This window comes from Vitis vinifera, chromosome 8, assembly GCF_030704535.1.
Source record: "Vitis vinifera cultivar Pinot Noir 40024 chromosome 8, ASM3070453v1".
Taxonomy (NCBI): Eukaryota; Viridiplantae; Streptophyta; class Magnoliopsida; order Vitales; family Vitaceae; genus Vitis; species Vitis vinifera.
Window position 1 is genome coordinate 13,930,113 of NC_081812.1, and position 23,500 is coordinate 13,953,612.

At 39.8% G+C, this 23,500-nt stretch overlaps 2 protein-coding genes across 5 annotated transcripts; one reads left to right on the top strand and one right to left on the bottom strand.

Annotated features, from left to right (window-relative positions):
• The first annotated feature begins 437 nt into the window (after positions 1 to 437).
• LOC100263609 (uncharacterized) lies at positions 438 to 19,674 on the top strand. 4 transcript variants are annotated; one of them, XM_010655286.3, is made up of 9 exons: positions 438 to 738; positions 2,562 to 2,661; positions 4,159 to 4,336; positions 5,199 to 5,251; positions 11,305 to 11,395; positions 11,494 to 12,248; positions 12,445 to 12,672; positions 12,752 to 12,808; positions 19,267 to 19,674. In XM_010655286.3, the coding sequence occupies exons 2-9, from the start codon at positions 2,608 to 2,610 to the stop codon at positions 19,477 to 19,479; spliced, it is 1,629 nt and encodes a 542-aa protein (XP_010653588.1). In that variant the 5' UTR covers positions 438 to 738; positions 2,562 to 2,607; the 3' UTR covers positions 19,480 to 19,674. The 4 variants fall into 4 exon arrangements, with proteins under 4 accessions (XP_010653588.1, XP_010653589.1, XP_059595003.1 ...); XM_010655287.3 differs by having other exon boundaries at positions 459 to 738; positions 2,569 to 2,661; XM_059739020.1 differs by having other exon boundaries at positions 467 to 738; positions 2,403 to 2,661.
• Positions 19,675 to 20,869: 1,195 nt separating this feature from the next.
• On the bottom strand, positions 20,870 to 22,695 carry LOC100241345 (lysM domain receptor-like kinase 3). Its single transcript, XM_002276421.4, has one exon. It carries the CDS (start codon positions 22,275 to 22,277, stop codon positions 21,003 to 21,005), a length of 1,275 nt encoding a protein of 424 aa, XP_002276457.1. The 5' UTR covers positions 22,278 to 22,695; the 3' UTR covers positions 20,870 to 21,002.
• Between the last annotated feature and the right edge of the window lie 805 nt (positions 22,696 to 23,500).

A 23,500-nucleotide genomic window follows, 5' to 3' on the forward strand; every position in this document is an offset into this window, starting at 1 on the left:
ACCTCACGCTCCCCTTACTTGAGGTATCAGCACTCCAGGGGTTCGACTCAAGGAGTCAAGGGGACGCATACGCAAAAATAAATGCTACCTAAATGAAGGGCAGTTGGATGAAGCGCAGGAATGTTTTGTTGAAAGAAAATGTTTATATTATATAGGTTTTTCGGTCCTACTTAATTTTTGTTCTTGGAATTAATTTTATAAAGTGAGGATGAAGTTATTTGTTTATTTTCTGGGCCATCCAAGTTCCAACCAAGGAAAAGATAAGGGGAGTACGGCGTTAAGTTTTAATCCCAGGTACAATTCACCTGCATGCTTGCCATAGCGCCCATAACGCCGTCAGTGCCTACCACAAATTGAAACGCTTACTGTTCTCCACGTGTCACCGCACCGGATTTCAAAATTAAATTAACCTACAGCTTTGAAAAATATTTCGATTCCATCGAATGCAAGTGAAAAATAAAAAAGCATTCCTCCCCTCGCTATCTATACTCTCTCACACACACACTCCCACCCCTCTCTCTCTATCCTTTCTATTTCGTGTCGCTTTTTGGCGGTTTTAGGCTTTTCGGTTTCGAACATTCGCTCGAATTTCTCTGACAAATCTTTTTCTCTCTCTACTTTCTCTCTCTATAAAAATCCAGATCTTGTATTCGCTCACTCTCATTAGGTTTTCTGACCCTAGGGTTCAGTAGATCGGACTGTTTTCAGCTACTCGGGGTGTCCGTACCGATGAACGAGGTGAGTTCATTTATTTATTATTTTACACTGTTTGGTTGCTGAGAAAACCGGGGAAAAAGCAAAGAAAATTTTGGGCTTTGTTTGTTGTTTGTTGTTTGTTGTTTTTGTTTTTAATTAAATGTTGTTTGGTTTGAAAATCAAATTGTTCTATTAGGTTTGTTTGAGTGGAGGTGTTTGTTTCTTAGGGTCGCAGGTGATCGAGAATCTGGGAATGAAAACCCTAGTTTCTTTTATTTTCTGACACTTTGATAGCAATCAACCAGTGTAGTTTTTTCTTCAAAAAAAATGAATATGGTTTTTGATTGTCATTTTTTTTTCCTGTGTGCTTGGTTCTAGTTTTCCTAATTTGTTTGTTTGTTTGTTTGTCTATCTGTTGTTTGGTTTGCTTGAATTTTTTTGGGTTGGAACCACATGGCTAATACCATTCTGCATAATTTAGGTTTTCTTGGTTGTTTTGGGCATGCATGAACAAGTTCACTGAATGTATGTGTTTGTTCTAATCATAGGAATTTGTGTATAGCTTTTGGGCAAACTTCGTTTAGGCTATTCTTGTGGAAAGAGAACTTGTTAACACATTATTTGGTTTCCAATTAGGATTTGTTTTACTCCTCTATTAAAGGGAAATGGTCCCTTTTACATTTGCACAAGTAATTCTTTGTTATAAATGAATGCGAGTAATATATTATTTGGATTGGTTTTAATTCACATTTGTATCTTCAATATCTTGCTAGTGTTTTCCAGATGGGTGGGTCAGGCCTCTACCCTTTTTTTCCCTTAATTTCTTTGTATATATAAGTAGGTTTATGTGGTCAATATTTCTAGGTGCTTTCAAATTTTTCTTTATTTGTCATTTCATTTCCTAGCTGACTGGGATGATGCATTGAAGTGAAATATAGAGATTTATGGTTTTGTTCCCTCAAGCATATTAGGATAAAGGTGATGTATTTGTTAAGAATTTAGTTTCTATGAGTAGACACCATTCACTAAGATTCTCTTACCATATAAAAGTTTAGAAGGAATGTTTATTATAAGTACAAAATTGTGCTTCACAATCTCTTATGGTATTCTATTTGCTTGTTCTTATCATTATTTTTAAACATGGTACAGTACAAGTTAGTTTTTTGGGGATTTATGCTCATATATATGTACACACATACATACATATATATACCCTGTAGGCTTTTTCCTTCATAATAAACTGTGCTGGTTTAAGATCATCTTTTTATTTCCATGTGATAAAAATGTATTATGTAAACTTCTTCCAACAGATGATTGCAAATTCACACTTTCTGATATGTGGTGTTTCTGAATATTCTAACATTTGCATGGTTGCTAACACACTTCTATTTATTTTCAAAATGTCTGGATGCACAGGCAATCTATGGCTTTTTTTTTTCTTTCTGTTGAATCTTTTTTTAAATTGATTTTTTTTTTCTTTTTGTTTTATGCTTTTAGGTGCATTTTTTTTTCAAAAAAGTATCATCCTAAGGTTCTTTCACCTGCATAGAAAAATTCCAAACAAATATAGAATTATTTGTTTGATTAGACAATTCACATGCACACATTCATATAGCTGTGTTGCTTTGTCCACATTCTGTGCAGTTGCCTTGTCAGCATTAAAAGTCTTTGTCTATACATCATATTTTTCTTTTCTTTTTGGTCAGCATGATGATCTACCCTGTTCTGACTGAAATTGTGGCTGTTAATATGTTGCTGATGATGAGGAGAGCCAGCATAGCTGGTTTGCTTGAGTATATTGTGATGATGATTATAGAATGACTTCCCTTTTTTTTTATGAATTCACCTTTTCATTCTAATGTTAGGAAACAGTATGAAGGTACCAACCCAAGTTGAAAAGCATAACTGGACATGGTACAAGAAGCACCTTCTCTTAAGAAGTATGTGAACATGAAATGCCAAAGGGTGAGTATTTTCTTTACTGGGAATTTTTTCTGCCATTGCATGTTATGATTTTATGTATTCAAATGCTTAGATAATATAGTTATGCTGTGGGCATGACTTTGCCTATTCTTCCTATATCATAACTTGCAGATCAAGTGCATGTAATCTATTTTTCTTCCTTTGAATTTGTCTTGGGTAGACTCCGCAGTTTCAGATCATAGAATGCATTGTATGGCTGAATTATAGCTGAATCATGAGCAAAGTAATTTGTTTGATTCAACTCAACTATGTTCTTTTCCCTTGTAAAAAAAATTATGATTGTTCCCTTTCTTACAAAGAAATCATGATCTTGCTCCCAACCATTTTAAAACTCTTTTCTTAAGTGGTCTCGAAACCAATTTTTAGGTGAGAGCATCATTGTCAAAGTGCTTTTCCTCTACCATAATCTTATTTTTCAATTGTTTCATTTGGTTTTCCAAAGGTGCAATATGTCTCTCTCCCCCACAATAAGTCTCAATATTTATGGATGCAGATAATCACTGTATTATACATTACTGTTCTTTGTTAATTGGTATTTATAGATATCTGTGATATGTGCCTTTGAATGATAACTTTAAGGTATTCTTTGTTACTTGAGTTGACATTCAAGTGTTACTTCTTAATTAATAAGTGCATCAGACTATAAATGTGAATGGGACCTTGCCAATGCAAAAATACATGTGCATACCTCTTGGTTTGGCCGATACTCTAAATCATGAAGAGAAAAAAAAACAATATATATTGTTGGTTATGATGAACCTCAACTAATGGATGTTTAGGATTACACAATGAATCTTTCTATTCAAGATGGATTTCTGATTTTGTTGTGTGTGGTGCACTATATATAAATCAAAGCTGACCTCAAGTTTGGAGAGAGAAGGGTTGTGCTTGGTAAAACTTATAATCTCACCTTATGAATACTAATTCTTATGGTGCAAAAAGTAACAATGGTATCATTTGTGAGCAGTATAAAACACTAGTTAATGCCTGTGAGGTCTTGTTCAGGCGGCAAGGGGTTGTGATGGAGTTGTGGGAAATTCCAGCATGGAGTTCCTGTAGGGACAAAAAAAAGAAGGGCTTCTTGTATAGAAAACTAAAAAATAAAAAACTAATTCATTCAGTCACTTTTTTCCCCTTTACTGATAAGTGTTGCACTTTATATCCAACAACTTTGGAATAAATGTCTAGTTATAATGGAAAGATGATTTATTTGAAGAGGTGCATGCAATATGACATCTTTATCATTGATGTACTTAAAAAAGTGTTGTGGATATGATTGGATCAATATTGGAGCTCTTTTTTATGATAGAGTAGGAGCCTGTTCTTTGGGACTTCTACTGAAGCCTTTGTCCTTTTTCATTGTGCACTATGCCAAGCTGTTCCTCAAGCTGGATCTCTTGGAATGTGCTTTTAATTTTTTACATGTGTACTTGCCTGAACTTCTGTGTTGTGGTATTGTTTCTTTTGTTTTTTCCTTAGGTTAACGAAGATGAATCTTTTGTTCCTGCTTTGGAAGATGAAGCAATTGAAGTTGAGCATTTACTTGCTGAACCTAAAAATGATAATGTCTCTGTGGATGGTGTTTTGTCTCTAAAGAAGTGCTTGGACATTGAAGATATTCCTGGCAGATTTGAGTGTGGCCTAGAAAGCCATAGTGGTAATGGACTATTACTTCTTTTCCGTTTTTGTCCATGATTCTACTGGTAGATCATGTATTTTCTAAGCTCTGGTATTGAGGGAAAAACGGAGATAGATAACCTCTTTATCTGATTGATCAATCTATAATTGGCACAATTTTGACAGGCTTCCTTCCACCTCTTCCTTTGATGCCCAAAGTAAGAATTGTTCAAGCCTCAGCCAACCATGCTTGGCTGGAAAAAGAAAACCAGAAGATAAATAAAGCGCGCACACACACACACGCGCGTGCACGCACACCATCTGACAGGGACATGTATCCTAGTATTTTTCTGGAAGATTACCATTAGTCTCAGAAACATGATGCCCCCTGTTGGAATAGGTTTCCTACTGTGGAATATGCCTCAGTTTTTTCATTCACTTGTAATATGGTTAGAACTTGTATTATCTTTTATAGTTTTAAAGCATTTTTGTGTTGCTGCCTTCAACTTTGTTCTGTAGTTGCATATCTTATTTTTCTATATAATAGCAGAAGTTGTTTTGTTTTTACTTTAATGCTTCTTGCTTACCAGAATCTTTCTATCTTAAGATGTGCTGGTTAGAGGAGTTTGAAATTTTTAAAAATTTAGTTGTTATAGATACCTAAGTCAATGCAATGTACATTAAGTGACTTGATAAAGAAAACTGCTTTTAGGTGTTGAATTTTTTTGTTGGGCACAACTGTTACCCTTTTCATGTTCCTCCTTTCTTCTTCTTTTTTAATCTGATTCCTTTCAATAACAATTTTATTGAAAAAAAAGGTGAACCTTGTGGTTTTTGCTTGGTTGTGTTTTCTTTAGTCAAATTAGCCAATCTAATTTGGTGCATTTCTTGTGCTTGTTAAGGTGGGATGGATTCAAATACTACTCGGGAAGGGGAAGACGAGCTAAAACTTGGAGTATGTATATTTTTTGTTGCACAGATATCTCCATGTCTCTTCAATGTTGCTCTTTTGATTAATTAAAAAAGTTTCATCATGTAAAGGGGATCTATATGAATTCTTTTATTCTAACTGATACAAATGCAATTTATTAGAAGACTAGATATGCTTAAAATTTGAATTCCTTAAACTAATTAAAATGATATTTGTCGATCAAAGAATCCCCCAAGGCTGTAGCTCAATGGAAGTGACCTATGGCAATAACCTAGAGGCCTCCTCAGTGTTCACAAGGGTAAAGTTAGAGGGGCAGACCCATATCACTCAGGGTTTGCTTCACTCATATCTAGGATAAATGCCTTTCTGTCATTCCCCATCATAGAAAGAGAGGGAAAAAAATCTGTCAATCAAAAATAGGGAGAAAATTTTCTCATTTGTTAATTTTTGCACCAAGCGTTGATTTTCAAATGGATGAGAGTTTTTTCTGTGTAACTTAGGGGCATGTTGGACATAATGGTCTGTAGAAAATTTTCTTTATTCAATTTAATACTGCATTCATTCTGCAATTTACAATGGAGTATTTTTCTGTGTAACATAGTGACATGTTGGGCATAATGCTCTATAGAAAATTTTCATTATTCAACTTTAAACCGCATTTATGCTGCATTTATTTCTTACCATTTTAGTTTATTTTTATTTTTATGTTATTATCATTTCTTGTGTTGCAGATTTTTACATCACACTTGATTGTTCAGCAATTCTAACTAGGATGTTAATTGATTATGCTTTCATTTCATTCACACCCACACACACATACACGATTGATCTCTAAGCTTATGTTGCTAAGTGACTTGTTGGATGTGATGCTGTATATAAAATTTTCATTATTCAATTTAGTACTGCATTTTCTGCTTTACTGTTTTGTCTGTTTAAGTTTTTTTTGTAGTAATTGTCTCTTAATGGTCTGCCTATTTTTATATTGTACTTGATTTTTGACTCACAAGACTAATCTCTAAGCTTATGAAACAAACTCCATGGCTATAAGGATGGGGCATTATGTAAGTTACTTGAGTTGTGGAATTCCCATGGGAGTTCTTGAAGGGTTTTTTCAATTTGTTGTTTTTCATATAATTATATTATTGCCTATAAAAAATGTTATTATATTATTATTCATGTTATTGTTACTATTATATGTCCTTCAGTGTGTTGGGGTTGGTTTTTGTTTTGATACTAACCCTTTTAAGTGGGGTCTGACTCTTTTCAGGTTTGAGAATATGTGGCTGCTCCACCCTAATTTTAAGGAAAGTTTTAGGCTTTGGTGGCAGGAGTGTTAGGTTGGTGGTTAGGAAGGTCATCGATTTATGATGAAACTAAAGTTTGTTAAATCTAAATTTAAAGACTGGAACAAAGAGTTGTTCAAAGATTTAAAAGAGAAGAAGAATAATATTCATTCAAACATTGTTTGGATTGACTCATTGGAACAAGAAGGAAATTTGACTTTTGATCTCTCAACATTGAGAGCCTTAAGGAAGTAAGATCTAAAGGAAGTTTTGTTGAAGGAAGAGGTTCTTGGGAGGCAAAAATCCTGTTAAATGGATAAAAGAAGGAGATTGCAATTTAAAGCTCTTTCATAAAGTGGCCGATGGAAGGCAAAATAGGAAATTCATAAAGTCCTTCATGTTTGAGATGGGAGTAACTTTGAGCAACATTGAAAATATTTAAGAGATAGTGAATTTTTTTGGAAAGCTCTACCCTAAACCCTTAGGTGTTTCTTGGAGGATGGAAGGTTTAGAGTGGTTCCCCATCACTGGAGAGAGTTCTACTTGGCTAGACCATCCATTTATTGAAGAAGAGGTACGTCTTGCTGTTTTCCAACTAAATAAGGACAAGGCCCTTTGCCTTGATGGTTTTACTATTGCAGTGTATAAAGAGCGTTGGGATGTGATGAAAGAGGCTTTTATGATGGTGGTTTTAGAGTTCCACGGTAATGGGGTAATAAATTAAATTACTTATATGCCACTTTCATTGCTCTTATGCCAAAAAAAGTCAAAACACTCAAAATCTCAGATTTCAAGCCTATTAACTTGGTTACAAGTTTATATAAGATTATAACTAAGGTCTTATCAAGGTGCTTACGTATAGTTCTCCATGAAACTATCCATATATCTCATCCTTCGTTTTTCTTCACTTTAATTAGTACATCTTTTGTTTTTGAACTAAAAAAAAAAAAAAAACTAACCATATATCTTTAGGAGCCTTTGTTGAGGGAAGACAAATTGTAGATATTGTTTTGATAGCTAATGAAGTGATGGATGAGAAAAGAAGGTTAGAGAGGAAGTGGTGGTCTTCAAAATTGATTTTGAAAAAGCCTATGACCATGTGGATTGAAGTTTTTTGTATCATGTGCTAGAAAGGAAAGGTTTCAACACAAAATGGAGGTCCTAGATAAGGGGTTACTTTTCTTCAACAAGTTTTGTAGTCTTGGTTAATAGAAATGCCGAAGGTTGTGTTAAGGCCACTAGAGGTTTGAGACAAGGAGACCCTCTTTCACTTTTCCTTTTTACCATTGTAGTGGATGTTCTAAGTAGGATGATGATCAGAGTAGAGCAAAGTGGCCTAGTTGAGGGTTTCATAGTCCGTAGGGGTAGGACTAAAGTATCTTTTTTTACAATTTGCAAATGACACCATTTTTTCTCCAAAGCCACTTTGGAAATTCTACAAATCCTTAAGTTAATCCTTTTGGTTTTTAGGTAGGTTTTTTTTTTTTGATAGGTAAATAAAGCAAATATATTAAAAGTGCTTGAAAAGGGCGTACAAAGTACACACATAGTATACAAGTAGCAACCGAATACAAGCAAAAGTAAAGAAAGACAACAAACCAATACTCGAAACAAAAGACTTCACCCTACAACCCTAAAAAACCCTAGACTTTACAAACACTTGGGTGAGTAACAAATTGAAGGAACCTAATACTACCTCATCCACTCTTCGGAAAGCGGAACACCTAAACCCTAGGCCATCCAACAACAACCCCAAAAACACAACCTACAAGGTCACTTGCAAACCAACTCCCACCCATTGCTTCGTTCTCTCTTTTTTTTGTTTGACTTGCTATAATTGATCGAGCATTCCAAATTTTGAAGCTCCCTAACCAAGTGGGGTGTGGAAGGGGGCCTCCTCTTTGCAACTTGAGCTCTGTACTGCTTTTTGGTTTCCATCTTTCTGAGTAGGGATGCAATTTCCTTCTCATTCCCATCCATTGACATACCCATAAACTTGCTAAATGAGATGAATTTCTGGTAAGATAGATTAGAGAGGCTCTTTTCTTCTGAAGCCCTCTCCTCACCACTTGCCTCTAGGGTCGTAATCTTGGCAACCTTGGGATTATTCTCTAAGGCTTCTACAACCAAGCCCTTGTCAGAAATTATACATAGGGGCCTGTAAACATTGCCCTTGTCCTCAGCTAAGAGGCCCACATCTTGCTTCCTACATGGAATCAAACTATCGATCCTCCTTGAAGAAATATCCTCATCTAGGGACATGGAAGAAGTTGAAGAAGAGGACCCTCCCCCCAAAGGACAAACTGGAAACGAAAGATTATTGGAGACACTTTCCACTGGAAATCTTGTCACTTCCTCCATGAGGGCTTCGTCAGTAAGCAGCAGATGGCAAGCCGATGACAGAGGAGTTGGGGCTGCCCTTTTGCCATCATTGAGACCACCTTCTGCAATGCTGCAAGCTAAGGGATCCCTTTCCCCCTTTAAAACGCCCTCGCTGCTCAGAACCTGTTGGCCCAAACATACCTGGCCCACTTCTTGCAGCCCATTCTCTAAAAACTCAACCACTGGGTCACCACTCCATTGGGCCTCCAAGCTGCAACTGCCCAAAGGAAGACGGGCTTCACCCAAAGTGACAAGGCCCAAGTTTTCTCTTCCACTAAAAGCCTTGAGTGGAGCCCAGTCTTCACTTGGGCCCCCCTCTCTGGCAGACACTGGGATTGGGCTGGCATTTAAGTCAACCCTTGGAGAAAGACCCAAGGCCAGATGGGCCTCTAAAACACTAGGCCCAAGGACTTCTAAATCTCCCTTAAGTGAGCAGACTTGGCCCAAGTGGTGTAGCTCACATCCATCCATGATATGGGTTCCCTTACTCAAAAACTCTCTCCTCCAGTCCCCATCACCAGTCCTTTCACCTTCATCAGTCCCCCTGTCACCACCCCCTTTTCTGACAGCTTAACAGCAGCTTTTGCAAGTCTACAATCTGCTCCCTCACCTATTGTATTCCTCATGCCACCAGGAAACAACACGCCACCACCTGCAGCCTGCACCACAGTTGACTCCACCCCCACTGCCTTAGCGGCACGTTAAACAACTCCATCTCCCCTGACCTGCTGAATTATGCATCCATGGTTGCTGCAGTTTGGAATAACAAGTTGTAAAGAAAAACTGGAAGAGCCCACTACCACCTATAGTGAGCTAGGCAAAGCTTGTTCACCCGAATTCACCTGGATCCTAGCCCACTCCAACCGTGCCATGAAAGCGGTGTGTTCATCCACGGCCACAAAACCTCCACAACAGTCCCCAATCCTTTTGAACACCTCTCGACTCCAGAGGTGCAGCGGGAGTCCCACATCCACACTTCCTTTGGTGCCACACCCTTATTAAAACACCCTACTTTGGGACTCTACCTTTCCAGATGCAAGACAAACTCCTTAAGTCTCCTTGAGCCTCTTACTAGCACCCTCAGCTTCAGAACTATCCTTAAAAGTCAAACAAAAATAGAGCAGCATCAAGAGCTGAGAGCTTCAATCCCCTTTTCAGAGACCAAAGCTGAATCGCCCACCTTCTCACTACATTCAACTATGGCAACGAGTCAAAGCATTCACAAAACTCCCAACCTAACAGCTCCTCAGCTGGTCCACTCTACTTTGGATTTCCTTCAAACCTAGTTGCACCCAGGCTGATTCTCCTACCAGGCCCAGATTCTTCTTGGATCCACAAAGGATCCTTTTTCTATAACCACCAACGACTCTTGCAACTCCTCAGCTGAGGAGGCACCTTTCCTAGACTCAGCCTTAGGAGCTACCCCAAGGAGGTGAAGCTTCTCCGCCAAAACTGTCCATCCCTTAAGAAAGCCTTTCCCTTCTGGGAAGATCAGAGAGAACCTCTTAGCTTCCTTGGCAACAACTGAACAGAATAAGAATCTCCCCACTCCATTTGCACACAGCTCCAAACTAAACCTCCTCCCACCATCCTCCCAACCTTTACTCCACCTCAACACTCCTTCTCTGCAGCAGGCTTCCACCCCTTCTATTCTTAACCATTTCCGTGGCTGTGCTGTTCCTTGTTTCTTTTTCCCCATCCTGTCCATGTCTCTTTAGCTGGTGGGGCTTGGGTTTTGTCTTGTTTTGTGGGCTGGCATAAAAGTTCCATTGTAAGGGGCATACGAAGTTGTGGCAGCTGGATTCTTCATGCTTTGCTTTGGCGCATTTGGATAGATCAAAGTTAAAACTATTTTGATGGTTCAGAGCATTCTGAATAGGTATAAAATATATGATTCTTAAATCTTGGTTTGCTTGGTCGAGGAGTCCACCAGGGGGTGTGAATTTATGTTATTTGGATTTCATCGATAGTTATGGTAGGTGTTAAGCTGATCGATCTTGTGCTTGTTATATTTGTTTCCATTGAGTTTAGTGCCTTTTGATGTTAGCACCCTTTTTGGCCTGGGGTTAGCCGCCTTTTTTGCTTGGTGGCTTTTGTATGTATGCATGCATGTACTATTTTGCCTTTTGAAAAGAAAGTTGTGGAGTTGCTTTACATAAACCAATCTGCTAAAATGGACTTGTTAATCTTTGTTTGGGTATGTTGAGCATAAATCATGTTCTGAACATTCTTTTGCTTTCTGCTTAAATTAGAGCTTTTCCAAAATATTTTAGACTTGCACATCTTTATTTTGCCTCTGTTGCTCACTTGGTGTGCAATACCTCAGGCTATACTAAACTTTAGGATGATAATTTACATGCTCATATTATTTTTAGTATCTGTTATTCATTTATAATGAGATTCCGTTTGTAGGTTTTTGATGGAATGCTGCATGAAGTTGCAGAAGTTGGGGATCTTCATGCAACAAATAGTCTCTCTGGTGCTTGTGAAGATTATCTTTTGGGTAAACTTTCTGATTATCTTATGTGATTTTTCAGCTCCATTACTACAATAAAATTGCAAGCTGATGCTAACATTTTCCCCACATTTTTATGAGTACAGATATTGAATTTGCTGAAACAGTTTCAGAACTGGACAATGGTCCTTGTGCAGGATCACACCTGGGGAACTCAAGTTCTGAGAGTCATTCTCCAGGATTTAGCGGTAGTGATAATGGTGCTGTTGGGATATCAGAATCATCAACAGGAACCATTCCAGTGCCTGAATGTGGGAATAATCTTGACAAGATGACCATTTGTACTTTACATGGCACTTCTAGAAGCAAATGTGAGTGTAAAATGCTTGTTGAGGGCAAGATGGAGCTGCAAGGCTCTGCTTCTTTTAATTTACAGAATCCTGATGGAGTGGATAATGTTTCAAACTTGGTGAGTGGTATACCTTTGGTTGAGAATCGAAAGGACGTGACTTTCACAAATTTGCAATATAACAAGGCTAGTTCAATAGGCCAAGGTATGAAAAAGGAGAGTTTTGCTGGCCGGAAGGGATCAAGAAAGAGATCTGTTGAAGCAAGTGACGTTGGGATGCTTCTTTCGGAGAAGAGGATGCGAAGACCCACTCGGAGGTATATTGAAGAATTTTCAGATCTGAAGTCAAAATCTAACAGGGGTAGGCCAAAAAATTCCACTACTACTACAAAGAATAAGCTTCTAGGGAACAGGCATCGCAGTGAGACTCATCATAAGGGATTTAGTGCAGCACCATTGGTTCCTAGTGGGTCTTATGGTAGATCTAGTGATCGGACACCATTTGAAGTTGGGGTGCAGAAAGGATGTCTAAAGAAGTATGCATCTATCTCGGTAAGGAAAATCTTCATCTGCTATATCTTCTATAGTAGCCTATTGATGTGGAAAGTTTTAGGCTAGAAAAAGAGTTCTATGTTTGTATTAACTAAACGAAGGGTTAAGAAAAAGTCTTCATAAATACAAAAGCACTATCTATTGAAATACTGAAAATGGCATAAACCAACTTCATGCACTGTACGTTCCTGAACAGGACCTCGACTCCGATGAGGAATCTTCCCCAGCTGAGTCTGAAGATGACTGTATGACAATAAAGAGACCTGAAACTAGCGGTGATCGAAGGAAGCATCAAAGGCTATGGACTCTTTCCGAGGTGATGAAGTTGGTTGATGGTGTTTCTCACTATGGAGTTGGAAGATGGACTGATATAAAGAGACTTCTTTTCTCATCATCTGCTTACCGGACACCTGTGGATTTGAGGGTACTCCATACTGCATTCAATTAAATGATTTTCTTTGTTCTTGAACCTGAAATTTGTTTACTACTTGGGAACTCTACAGGACAAATGGCGGAATCTTCTAAGAGCTAGCTGTGCCCAATTACAAAGCAAGAGAGAGGTCAGTCACCCACCCTGCTTCCTCTATCTCTATGTGTAGGGTATATCTGGTTCCACTGGTTTGAAAATTTGTTTTATCATAGTTAAATACGAACTCTGAACTATGCTGATGCTTGTTATTAATATCCTACATATTAATGTTTTTTACTTTTTAATTATGCAAATATGAAAGACACCTGCATATGCATCTCAAGGCTTTGCACTAGCTATGAAGATTAGAAATTTCATTAGTCCAAACATCATTCACTGTCATTTATGTTACATGGACATTTCAAAATGTTTTGAGGTTCAGACATGACATGAAATAGGGCATGGTATGTTTGACCTAAATGTGCTCTTTAGGAAGTGCCTGTGATGTGTTGGCATGCTTTGGCATTTGTGTATAAATGCCATATGATGTGCTCTACCTTACTATCATGGATGGAACCTGCATTTGCATCTCAATGCTTTTCACTAGCTATGAAGATTAGAAATTTCAGTAGTCCAATCATCATTCACTGTAATCTATGTTACATTGACACTTAAAAATATTTTGAGGTTCTGGTATGACATGAAATAGGTCTGGATGTTTGTCCTAAATGTGCTCTTTAAGATGTGCCTATGATGTGTTGGCATGCTCATAGTTTTAAAAGGCTCAAGGCGCACCAAGGCGCAAAGTAGTCCTAGAGCCTGAGGCGCAAGACACACCTAAGGTGTGGGCTTTAGTGAAGTGAGGCGCACCCTAATTTATATATATTTTTCCTCTATTTTTCTCCTATTTTTCCTCCTTTTCTTCGTCTTCTTCACTTCTCCACTACACGACCGAGTCTAGGGCAAAATTTGAAAGAGTTGTCGGGTTGAAAACAACTAGAAAAGGGGGTTGCAAGGGAAAACAGGGCCAAAACGACGTCGTTTTGGACCCTGCTTTTTTAAAAGAACAGGGATCAAACGTAGTCGTTTTGGTCCCAAAAAAGAAAAAAAGACATTAGGGCTTCTCTTTGCCCTCTGCAACCCAACGCTAGAGAAGAAGAGAAGGAGAAGAAGGAGGTAGGGGATCGAAGCGCACTTGTGGATCGTGTCGCGCCTAAGCGGCGCCTTTGTGAAGAGGCGTCACTTGCCTTCAGACGAGGCGTCGCGCCGCCCGGAGCCTAAGGTGCGCCTTTCACAACTATGGGCATGCTTTGGCATTTGTGTATAAATGCCATATGGTGTGCTCTACCTTACCATCATGGATGGATTTCTTTACATTGACAAATGTCCAATTGTGAAGCAAAACTAATCAACTTTATATGAAGAAAAAGTTAACATTTAACCATCCTTGCTATCATGGATGGATTAGCTTTGATTTGGCAAAAAATAAGGGATCTCTTACTGTGAACAATGAGTCTCTTAGAAGGTAAGTATTGGTTCTCTGTAGAGTCGAAGTCCTTCGAGATATTGACTGAGATTGTGAAAGGCAAGGTGCTGCACAGAGAGAGGTATTGGTGGTTTGGATTAGGTTCAGAGCCAAAAGTTTGGCTTTGTTGTTGGGAGGGGTCGAGTCTTGTTGCAAATCCGAAAAAAAGAGTAGTTTCAGAAAGTTGTGGTTGGAAGGGGAAAGAAGTTTTTTGTTGAAGCTCAGGAGGAACCCAGCGGGTAACTTCCTCTATTGCTCAGTTCGTACTGCAGAGGGAAGATGTTTTTCGCTAGTGTTCCCTGAAGGTAAAGGCCTGATAAGGGGTTGGTTGTTGCTTGCTAGTAAGCTTAGAAGCCTTGGTGTACCCACAGACTCTCTTTCTGTAGTTCCTAAGGATGCTAACCCGGTTCAATGAGTTTCAGATAAAGGTTATGTTGGAAGGATTTCGTTTGCTGATGCAGTTAGAAACGACAAGAAGGGTGTGGCTGAGGTTGTTTGGGTCTAAGTTGGAGGGATTGATGTGTTCAACAAAGTGAAAGACTTGAGGTTTTGCCTAGTGGGCAGATGGGGTGATGGCAAGCTCCCTTCTCTTCCTTAAGATTGTTGGCCAAGTCTTACTAGCATGTGAAGGGGGAACTTCATCTTGCGTTTTGAGTGGTCCCCTAATCCTCTTTGAGTTTGAGGTGCCTTTTGAGGTGGAGAGGATTTTAAGAGAAAGGCGTGGCTGGTACATGGGGAAAAAAATTTGGCTTTTTGAATGGTCTCCTGAGGTAGGATGCTTAAAAGAAGAGGAACAGACGGATGAAGTTTGGGTAAGAATCTTGGGGCTACCCTTTTTTTGTGGGACGGTGACTTTTTTAAGCAGGTTGGGGATGCCCGTGGTGGGTTTGTAATGGTGGATGAATGCTCCTCCAATGGTCGCAAGCTACAGTGGGCGAGAATCTTGGTGAGATCAAAAGATTTCTTCCCAAGTAGTGTACGGGTTGTGGTGGGCGATTTGTGTTTTTCCATTCCTTTATGGTGGGAAATTTATCCTAGGGTGGCGGTGGTGCAGAGCAGAAGATTACAACAACAAAAGGTAGGAGATGAAGTGGGTGCTGCCTCATGCATGATGGTGAGAGTGGGTTGGGAGTCTCACTCGTTGGAAAGTGGGGAAGGATGCGTGTCACCCTCCCATGGGGCTGGGAGCACTGGTGATGTGAGACAACCCACTTTTTCTTAGTCATTGCAGAAAGTTGGTGCAGTTGGGTCTGCTTATGAAGAAGCAGGCCCGGATTGGCCCGGTAGCAAGGTGGAGGAGTGGCCCAAACTCTTGGAGACCCATGCTGGGTGAAGTGGGCTGGGCCTTGATGAGATGGGTTGGGCGAATAAAAAAGGGATGCTGGGCATTGATGAAGAGTGCAGGGCTTTAAACAAAGGGGATTTGGGTCAGCCCAGCAGTGAAGTGGGCTTTAAATGCGGAACTACCCCTAGCTCCTCTGGGGCTCGTTTTGGTTCACAAGGAGAGAGAGATCTCTTTCCTCATTTTGGTGATTCCTCTCACAGCAACGTGGTGAATGAAGGTGAAGTCTGTGCGCTGTCAGAGGAGAGAGACCTAGTTACGGCTTGCATAGTCATTGTAGATGAAGCGTTAATGGAATAAGCCTCATGATTTTGAGGTCCGTTTGTTCCCTCTTCTACTTTTCTTGGGCGGGTTAAGCTCTTATCTTCTTCTACTCTATCTCTTGCCTCACTCTGGTTGGATGAAGCCTGTTCCATGGGAGGATAAGAGTGGGACTCCTTTGAGACTGATAATGGAGCCCAGGCCTTTGAGTGTCTTGAAGATAGGTAGAGCGACATTAAAGGAGGTGGATTTCAGCACAAGGAGCAGTCCGCGGAGCTGGATTTGGCTGTCTGACTAGGGGGACCCTCTTGAGGAATCCTTTGGCAAGTTGCTGGCCTTTAATAGGTTTGTGGGAATGCCAATTGAAGGTTTTGAAAATGAATTTTAGCCCTTTGGTGAAGAATGCAGTCCAAGGAGGGCAGAAGCTCTCAACAGGGAAAAAAGAAAGCTTCAACCTCAGGGTCTAGATTTGAGAGAGAATTACACAATCTTCAGTGTTCCATCAATTATGACTCAAATTCAGGGACTAGAAAAAGGGGTGAGAGTTCTTCGGGGAATTTTGCGAATTATGGGGATCCTTGGTGCATTGGTGGGGATTTCAATGTGGTTAGATTCCCCATAGAAAGGAGAAATAGCTCAAGAATCTCTTTTGCAATGAGGCGTTTTTTGGAGGTCATTGAAGAGCTCCTATTGAGGACTTATCCCTTGCTCGGTGGTGTTTCACCTAGTGTGGTGGCTTGAACAACAGTTACTCGTCTAGGCTAGATCGTTTCTTAGTCTCAGAAGAGTGGAAAGGTCACTTTAGTGGTCTTTCTCAAAAGTTGTTGCTGAGGCCCCCTTCTGATCATGCCCCCATTCTTCTAGATGAAGGGGGGATCAGGAGTGGTAAATCCCCCCTTCGTTTTAAGAACATGTGGTTGAGAGTGGAAGGGTTCAAAGATCTGGTGAGGAGATGGTGGACAGGCTACACTTTTAGTGGCTCATTTAGCCACATCTTAGCCTACAAGCTAATGGTGTTGAAGCAGGATCTCAAAACCTTGAACACAGAGGTGATTGGGAATGTTTTCTCTAACAAAGAGGCTGCCTTTTTTCAGATTGGTTATTGGGATGCTAAAGAAAGTGATTTGAGACTATCCCTTGAAGATGCGGAGGCTAGAAGAACAACTGTGGACGATTTTAGTAAGTGGACAAGTATAGAAGAGATTTCATGGAGGTAGAAGTCACAGCAGCTGTGGTTGGAAGGAGGTGATAAAAATTCTCGGTTTTTCCACAAGATGGCTAATGCTTGGAGGAGGATGACTTGGCTAACGTGTTAGGGTGCAAAGTGGGCTCTTTACATTCTACTTATTTGGGTCTTTCGCGGGGGCCCCCTTTCAAGTTTGTTCATGCTTGGGGTGCAATGGAGGAAAGATTTCAAAGAAGACTTGCTTTGTGGAAGAGGCAGTACTTGTCAAAAGGAAGGAGACCGACTTTATTAAAGAACATTTTATCTAGCCTGCTTATCTATTTCATGTTTTTATTTGTGATCCCCCGTAAGGTGAGTCTTAAATTGGAGAAGATTCAAAGGGACTTCTAATGGGGGGTGGGAGGGGAGGAGAGCTCCAAAGAAGGCCTAATCTTGTAAGATGGTCTATTGTTGGCTTGGAAAAAAAGGAAGAGGGCTTGGGAGTAAGGAGCTTAATCTCTTCTAAATAAGGCTCTTCTCGGGAAGTGGTATTGGAGATTTGCTTCTGAGAATGATTCCTTTTGGAAATCGGTTGTAGGAAAAGCATGGGGAGGAAAAGGGAGGATGGTGTTCTAGAATTTCAACAAAAGGCGATGGAGTGAGTCTTTGGAAGGTGATTCGTTGTGGGTGGAAGGGGATCTATGACAGGATTGGCTTTAGAGTGGGAGATGGCAAGAGGGTGAAGTTTTGAAAAGATAGGTGGTGTGGGGAGGAACCTTTAGCTGTGACATTCCCAAAGCTGTTTTCAATTGCCACTAATAAAGCAGCTTGGGTAGATCAATTGTGGGAGTAGAATGGGGAGACGGGTCCAGTGTTCTCTAGATAGATAAATGATTGGGAGTTAGGTGAGGTGGAAGGTTTGGTTAGAAGGTTGCAAGGGCACATGGTCAGTGGAGGATGCTATAGTTTGGCAATGGCGAATAGGGGGAAGCTTTTCTGGCAAATCTTACTACTCCTTAGCTGGTTGTTATCTGAAGGGTTTCCCCACAAGCTTGGTGTGGAATCCTTGGGTGTTGATGAAAGTCAATTTCTTTGCTTGGGAAGCTTTTTGGGAAAAAAATTCTAACTCTAGATCACCTAAAAAGGAGGGGTTGGAGCCTTTCAAATAGATGTTATTTGTGTAAGGGTGATCAGCAAACCATATTCTGATTCATTGTCCTGAAGCAAGCATGTCATGGCACCATATTTTGCATTTATTTGATGTTTAGTGGGTGATGCCATTCTCAATCAAGGATGCCCTCATCAGTTGGTGGGGGCTGGGAAGAAGAGGAAGAAGGCTTGAAAAGCTGCGCCATTGTGTCTATTTTGGACTTTATGGAAGGAGAGAAATCGAAGAGCTTTTGAAGATTTTGAACTTATAGATCATGTGATTTTACACTCCTTTATGTACATGTTTTTGGAGCGGGTTAGGGTACATATAGAGTCTAATTCTGTCGGTTTTAGTTTTCATAGATCGGTTGGGTTGTAAGTGAAGCGAGGGTGTTTGTTTTTGTCTATCCCCTATTTTTTTTTGGGCCTTGTATACATCGTGTATACTTTAGGCACTTTTTGGATGGATTTCTTTAAATTGACAAATGTCTGAGAGTGAAGCAAAACTGATCAACTTCATACATAGAAAAATTGACAATTAACCATCCTTACCATCATGGATGGTTTTCATCACATTGACAAATGTCCGAGTGTGAAGCAAAGCTGATCAACTTTATATGAAGAAAAATTAGCAATTAACCATTGACCTGCACTAATAAGTAGAAAATTTACAGGTTCATCTACATTTGGTAGTGAGTTAGGCAACCCTTCCACATTTGGTCATTGGTTAGGTGCTCCAAAAATTTGGTTGCATCTGGCAATGTAATCTGTACATGTTGACTATGGAGATGTAGATATTAAAGGCACAGCTTATTGTATGCATTCTGTAGCATGACTATATGTAAATCTGTAACATGGATTAATATACTTAATATCTTTTTGCACCCATAATATCAGTGTAAAATGTCAAAAATTTATTTTATTGGAGTTGTTTCTTGGCTTTTTTTTTGGGAGGATAAATTTACATTGTTGACTTGCATGATTTGAAATTTTATATATATTAGAATCTAAATATGTGTTTATATGTTGGCGCATCCGACTGAATTTCCAAAATATAATTAAAAATAAAATTTGTAGGTCAAGATTGGCCAGCAAATTGTTATTTGGCAAAGAAGTGGTTATGGTATAGAATTAGAATAATTGAAGTTTGAAAAATGGTTGATGCAGGTAGAGCAAAAAAGGAAGCATGCCATGCGGCCCTTACCACAGACTCTGCTACACCGTGTTAGCGAACTGGCAATTATTCATCCATACCCAAAGGGGAGCAACTCCAAGCTTCCACATGTTGGCCATGTTACTTCTGCCATGCTTCCGACTACAAGTAAAGATGCTCCTTCCAGCCTGGGTAGGAGACTGGTACCTCGGAAAAACTGTACTTGATAGCTGAGCCCTTCATGGCAGCTGCAGCAAAGCAATAGGCGATAAAATTTACTTAAAATTTGTTGTAAAACAACAAACTTTTTGTTAGCTTCGACATGCACATGTGCATCATATTTTCGGATTTTAGAATACAATGGATGAAGAATGTCGTGTATGTTGCTTAAGTTAAATCTAAAATTTCAATGTTACAAGTCAGGAAGGTAGCTAGCTGAGTGAGTTATTTGATTTTTTTTTTTTTACAATTTCACTGTGAGGAAGTTTAGGGTTCTTTTTCTTTCCCCTTGAAAGGTGAGATGATGTCCACTGTGGTGGCAGCTAATGACTTCCCGTGCAGGTAAATCTGTTTTTCGATTAGTGAGCTGATTGCCCTTTTTGTTGGATGTTATTGTATCTCCTTTTCAATCATGAGCATGCATCTTTTTATGGATAGGTTATGTATTTTTTTTTTTAATCTTTTTTCTGTGGGGGGGGGGGGGGGGGAGAGGATCTTGATGTTGGAGTGTGTTTGCATACATCTGATTTTAAACACAGGCATGGTGCTCGCACGCAAGTGAAACTTTGAACATATTTGGTTACACTTTTGTGGGATAATGTTCCTGCGTTCAGTGTTTGAAAAAGTGGTAAAATTGTTAGTTAGACAAAGGCCAAGCGAACAGAAATGTTGACGGATTTGGAGTGATAAAATATAGGTCTGGGTTGTATAGCATGCCAATAATGTGCCGGGTGTGTACATCGAGACTGAAAGTTCAATTATTGAAAATGTTTTGTTGCTTTCTATGCGATGCTTTTATAATCGTATGAAGTGGTGGGAAATGCCCGAGTGGGGGTGAACATAAATATAAATATTTGAAATAATGCCAAATTTTAAAATTCCGAAGGGGTATGAATATGAATATAAATATCTTGAAGTCTTGTTCAAAGAGTTTCTCAAATATTATAATTAGAATCACGAGTCTTTATGTGTTTTTAATATGATTTATTCCTGTATTGAAGGCAACGCAAGAACATTCATATTTTTTATTATATTTTTATTTAATTAAGATAAGATTTTTATAAGCATCATAATATTTTTATCTTTAATAATATTATTTTAAAAAAATTAAGTTATATTATATTATAATAATCATTTCTAAATTTTTTTATTATGGTATACAAAATAGTAATTCATGTGACTTATCCATAAAATAAAATAAAAAACTATGATAATATATCTAACCCAATAAAAAAAATCATTAATCAAAATTTCCATAGATTTCATCCTTATTATATAATGAATAGTAATTCATCATTGACTTTAAATTCCGTTACCATTTTCATATATAAAATTTATTCTTTAAAGAACAAAATTTACCTAAAATATTTTTTACTTAGAATCTAATTAAAAAATAAATTTTATAAATAAAATACATATTAGTGAAATTAAGTCTACTATGTTTTGGATAACAGGAGGCAATTAAAAGGAGTATAAGAGTAATGTTTGGGGTTGAAAAGTCAAAAGTCAAAAGTCAGAGCCTATACAAGATCTACCGTGGGGCAAATGAGAGAGTTGGGTCGGAGGGCGTTCCGATATTTTGAGACCAAATCTTTGACTCTAAAAACAGCTTGGAAATCTTGACAGCAACCCGACTCATAGTGGGCCTCTTCTCCGGCTCCATGTCGACGCACTCTAGCGCCACCTTGGTCATCTTCCTCGCCACCATCACCGGAAACGAATCCTTTAATCTCCTGTCAATCCAACTCCTTACCCTCATACCTTGTTCATCTTCACCCTCCATTTCCATTACCTCTCGCGCTGTTTCTATCACTGATATTCTCCTGTAACACTTCCTTGCTCTCTCAAACTCGTACTTCAGAGGCTCTTCTCCCGATAGGAGCTCCAACATCACCACTCCGAAAGCGAACACGTCCGATTTCTGACTTCCCACCCCGCTTGACTTGAACTCCGGCGACATGTATCCCCTCGTCCCTTCGAATGTCCTGCTTTGGCTCACTGATCTCTTCAACTTAGGGGACTCCGAATCTTCTAACTCTCGGACATGGCAGTTCATCTGATCCTCCGAGGTCTCACCGCAGAGTTCGGCGGTGGCGAAATGGCAGATCTTGGCGTTGAAGGAAGGCTCGGTCACGACTATGGAAGAACTCTTGATGTGATTGTGGATGAGTTTCGAATCCGAACCGTCGCAGCTGTGGATGTAATCGAGTCCGTGGGCGACATCGGTTGCGATCTGCATTCGCGAAATCCAGGTTGAGAGGATTGTGAAGTGAGGGTTTTTAGGGTTTCGGAGACAAGTGGCAAGGTTAGAACCTTGGACGTGCTCGTAGACAAGGTAGACGTGTTCGTCGGAGCGTGATGCGCCGATGAGCTTGACGAGGTTGTTGTAGTGAGCCCTACCGATCAAGGAGAGCTGTGTGTGGAGATGATGGGGCTCGATGGGACGGCGGAGTTTGCGTTGGAAGATGAGGACGTCTGTGCCTCGAATGGAACAGCGCCAAGCGGCGGAGGAGAGTTCGCCGGCGGCGAAGTTGGCGGTGGCGGAGCAGATCTCGGAGAAGGAGAATATGAGAGGATTTTGAGATAGAGAGAGCCTGAAGCTTGAGAGAGTAGTGGTTGAAAGTGGGGAAGAAATTGGGGTGGCAGATGGTGAGGTCCAGAAAAGACCGTTTTGGGCGCTTGCAGAGGAGGAGTGTGAGGGTCTGGTAGTATGAGAAGAATTACGGGATGATGCCGTAGGCCTTAGAGAAGTCGCAGAGGTTGAGTTGGGCTCTATTCCGTCGGATCGTCGCTTGGATTTACACATGAATGAAGGCAATTAGGATTCTTCTGTTGCATAAACTATTAAATTTGTCATGCCTGGTAGCTCCTTTAACTCTTTAAGAAGATAGACGAGTCTACACTTGTGATTTTGATCAACCCAAAGCTAAAGGTTGGAAAGTCGAGAATATGTCGGCTGCCCACACCACAGAAGCTTTTGCTGTCAGTCAACGCTCACGCCCAACCCTACTCTTCGCCCTCAACCCTCAAAGCTTTATTGAACTTGCTGTATTAATTTGGCGGCCAATATGAATTAAAATTCGTCAGCTGCCAATTATAAATAGACAGTTGGAGAGATGCCCTCAAGTGGATGGCATTGACAAAAGTTATGCCAAATTTGACTTTAGAAATAACATTCTCATATGCTACATGTATTGATAATTATTTCCTGAGCTGCTTGTACGAATTCTAAGAGTCCACCTTGGAATTATAAGCAATGGTTGCTTACCATCCACATCACGGAATGGCATGGCACAAATTTCCAATGAAAACATGATTTCACTTCCCAGGTACTTCATTGTAAGCTAGAGATGTCCAATTCACTTTTAAGACATGATGCATGTTTGAGACTTGCGTCCAAAACTAGTGTTTGAAAAACCCTGAGTGGATGTGAGGTACAACTAACATCCACTTAGTTCGCAGCCCCAAAACACCAGAATTCTTCATTTGCTTCCAAGCTTAACCAAATCAGAAGAAACTGATTACCCATTATTTCTTCAGCTACAAAGACACGTACCAGCCCTTACAGGCTACAGCTAACCCAACAGAAGAAACCGAAGCAAAACTCGTTGCAATAATTTATTCATAGATCACATACATAACATAAGTTCCATTCATGATCGCTAGAAATGGTTACCCACTACCATCATCACTACCACCACCACCGCCATCACTTCCCACAGGACTGCTACCCCAATCGTGGTAGTATTGTCTAGGTATGCCATGGTGGTTTTCTACATGGTTGCTTTCTGGGTGCCCCCCCACTTTTCTACTTTCCTTCTCATCATGTTTTCCCTGCTCCTCCCCATCCATTTCACCCCTACCACCTCCACCCGAAGCTGCCAAGCGGCAGCACAGCATTAAAATAAACGACACTGCTATGATCTTCATTGAAACACCACGAGGAGACTGTAAACGCTCGGTTTCTGTGAAGTACGGGTTTCAGCAAAGACTCTAAGACGTTTCCTCTTTATATATATGTGGAAGGAG

Excerpts from the sequence above, each read along its gene's own strand:
- LOC100263609 (XM_010655286.3), top strand. The coding sequence starts at position 2,608 with ATGGTACAAGAAGCACCTTCTCTTAAGAAGTATGTGAACATGAAATGC. Across the intron at positions 4,337-5,198 it reads TGGCCTAGAAAGCCATAGTG|GTGGGATGGATTCAAATACT; the intron begins GTAATGGACTAT and ends GTGCTTGTTAAG. Across the intron at positions 12,673-12,751 it reads GGACACCTGTGGATTTGAGG|GACAAATGGCGGAATCTTCT; the intron begins GTACTCCATACT and ends GGAACTCTACAG.
- LOC100241345 (XM_002276421.4), bottom strand. The coding sequence starts at position 22,277 with ATGTGTAAATCCAAGCGACGATCCGACGGAATAGAGCCCAACTCAACC.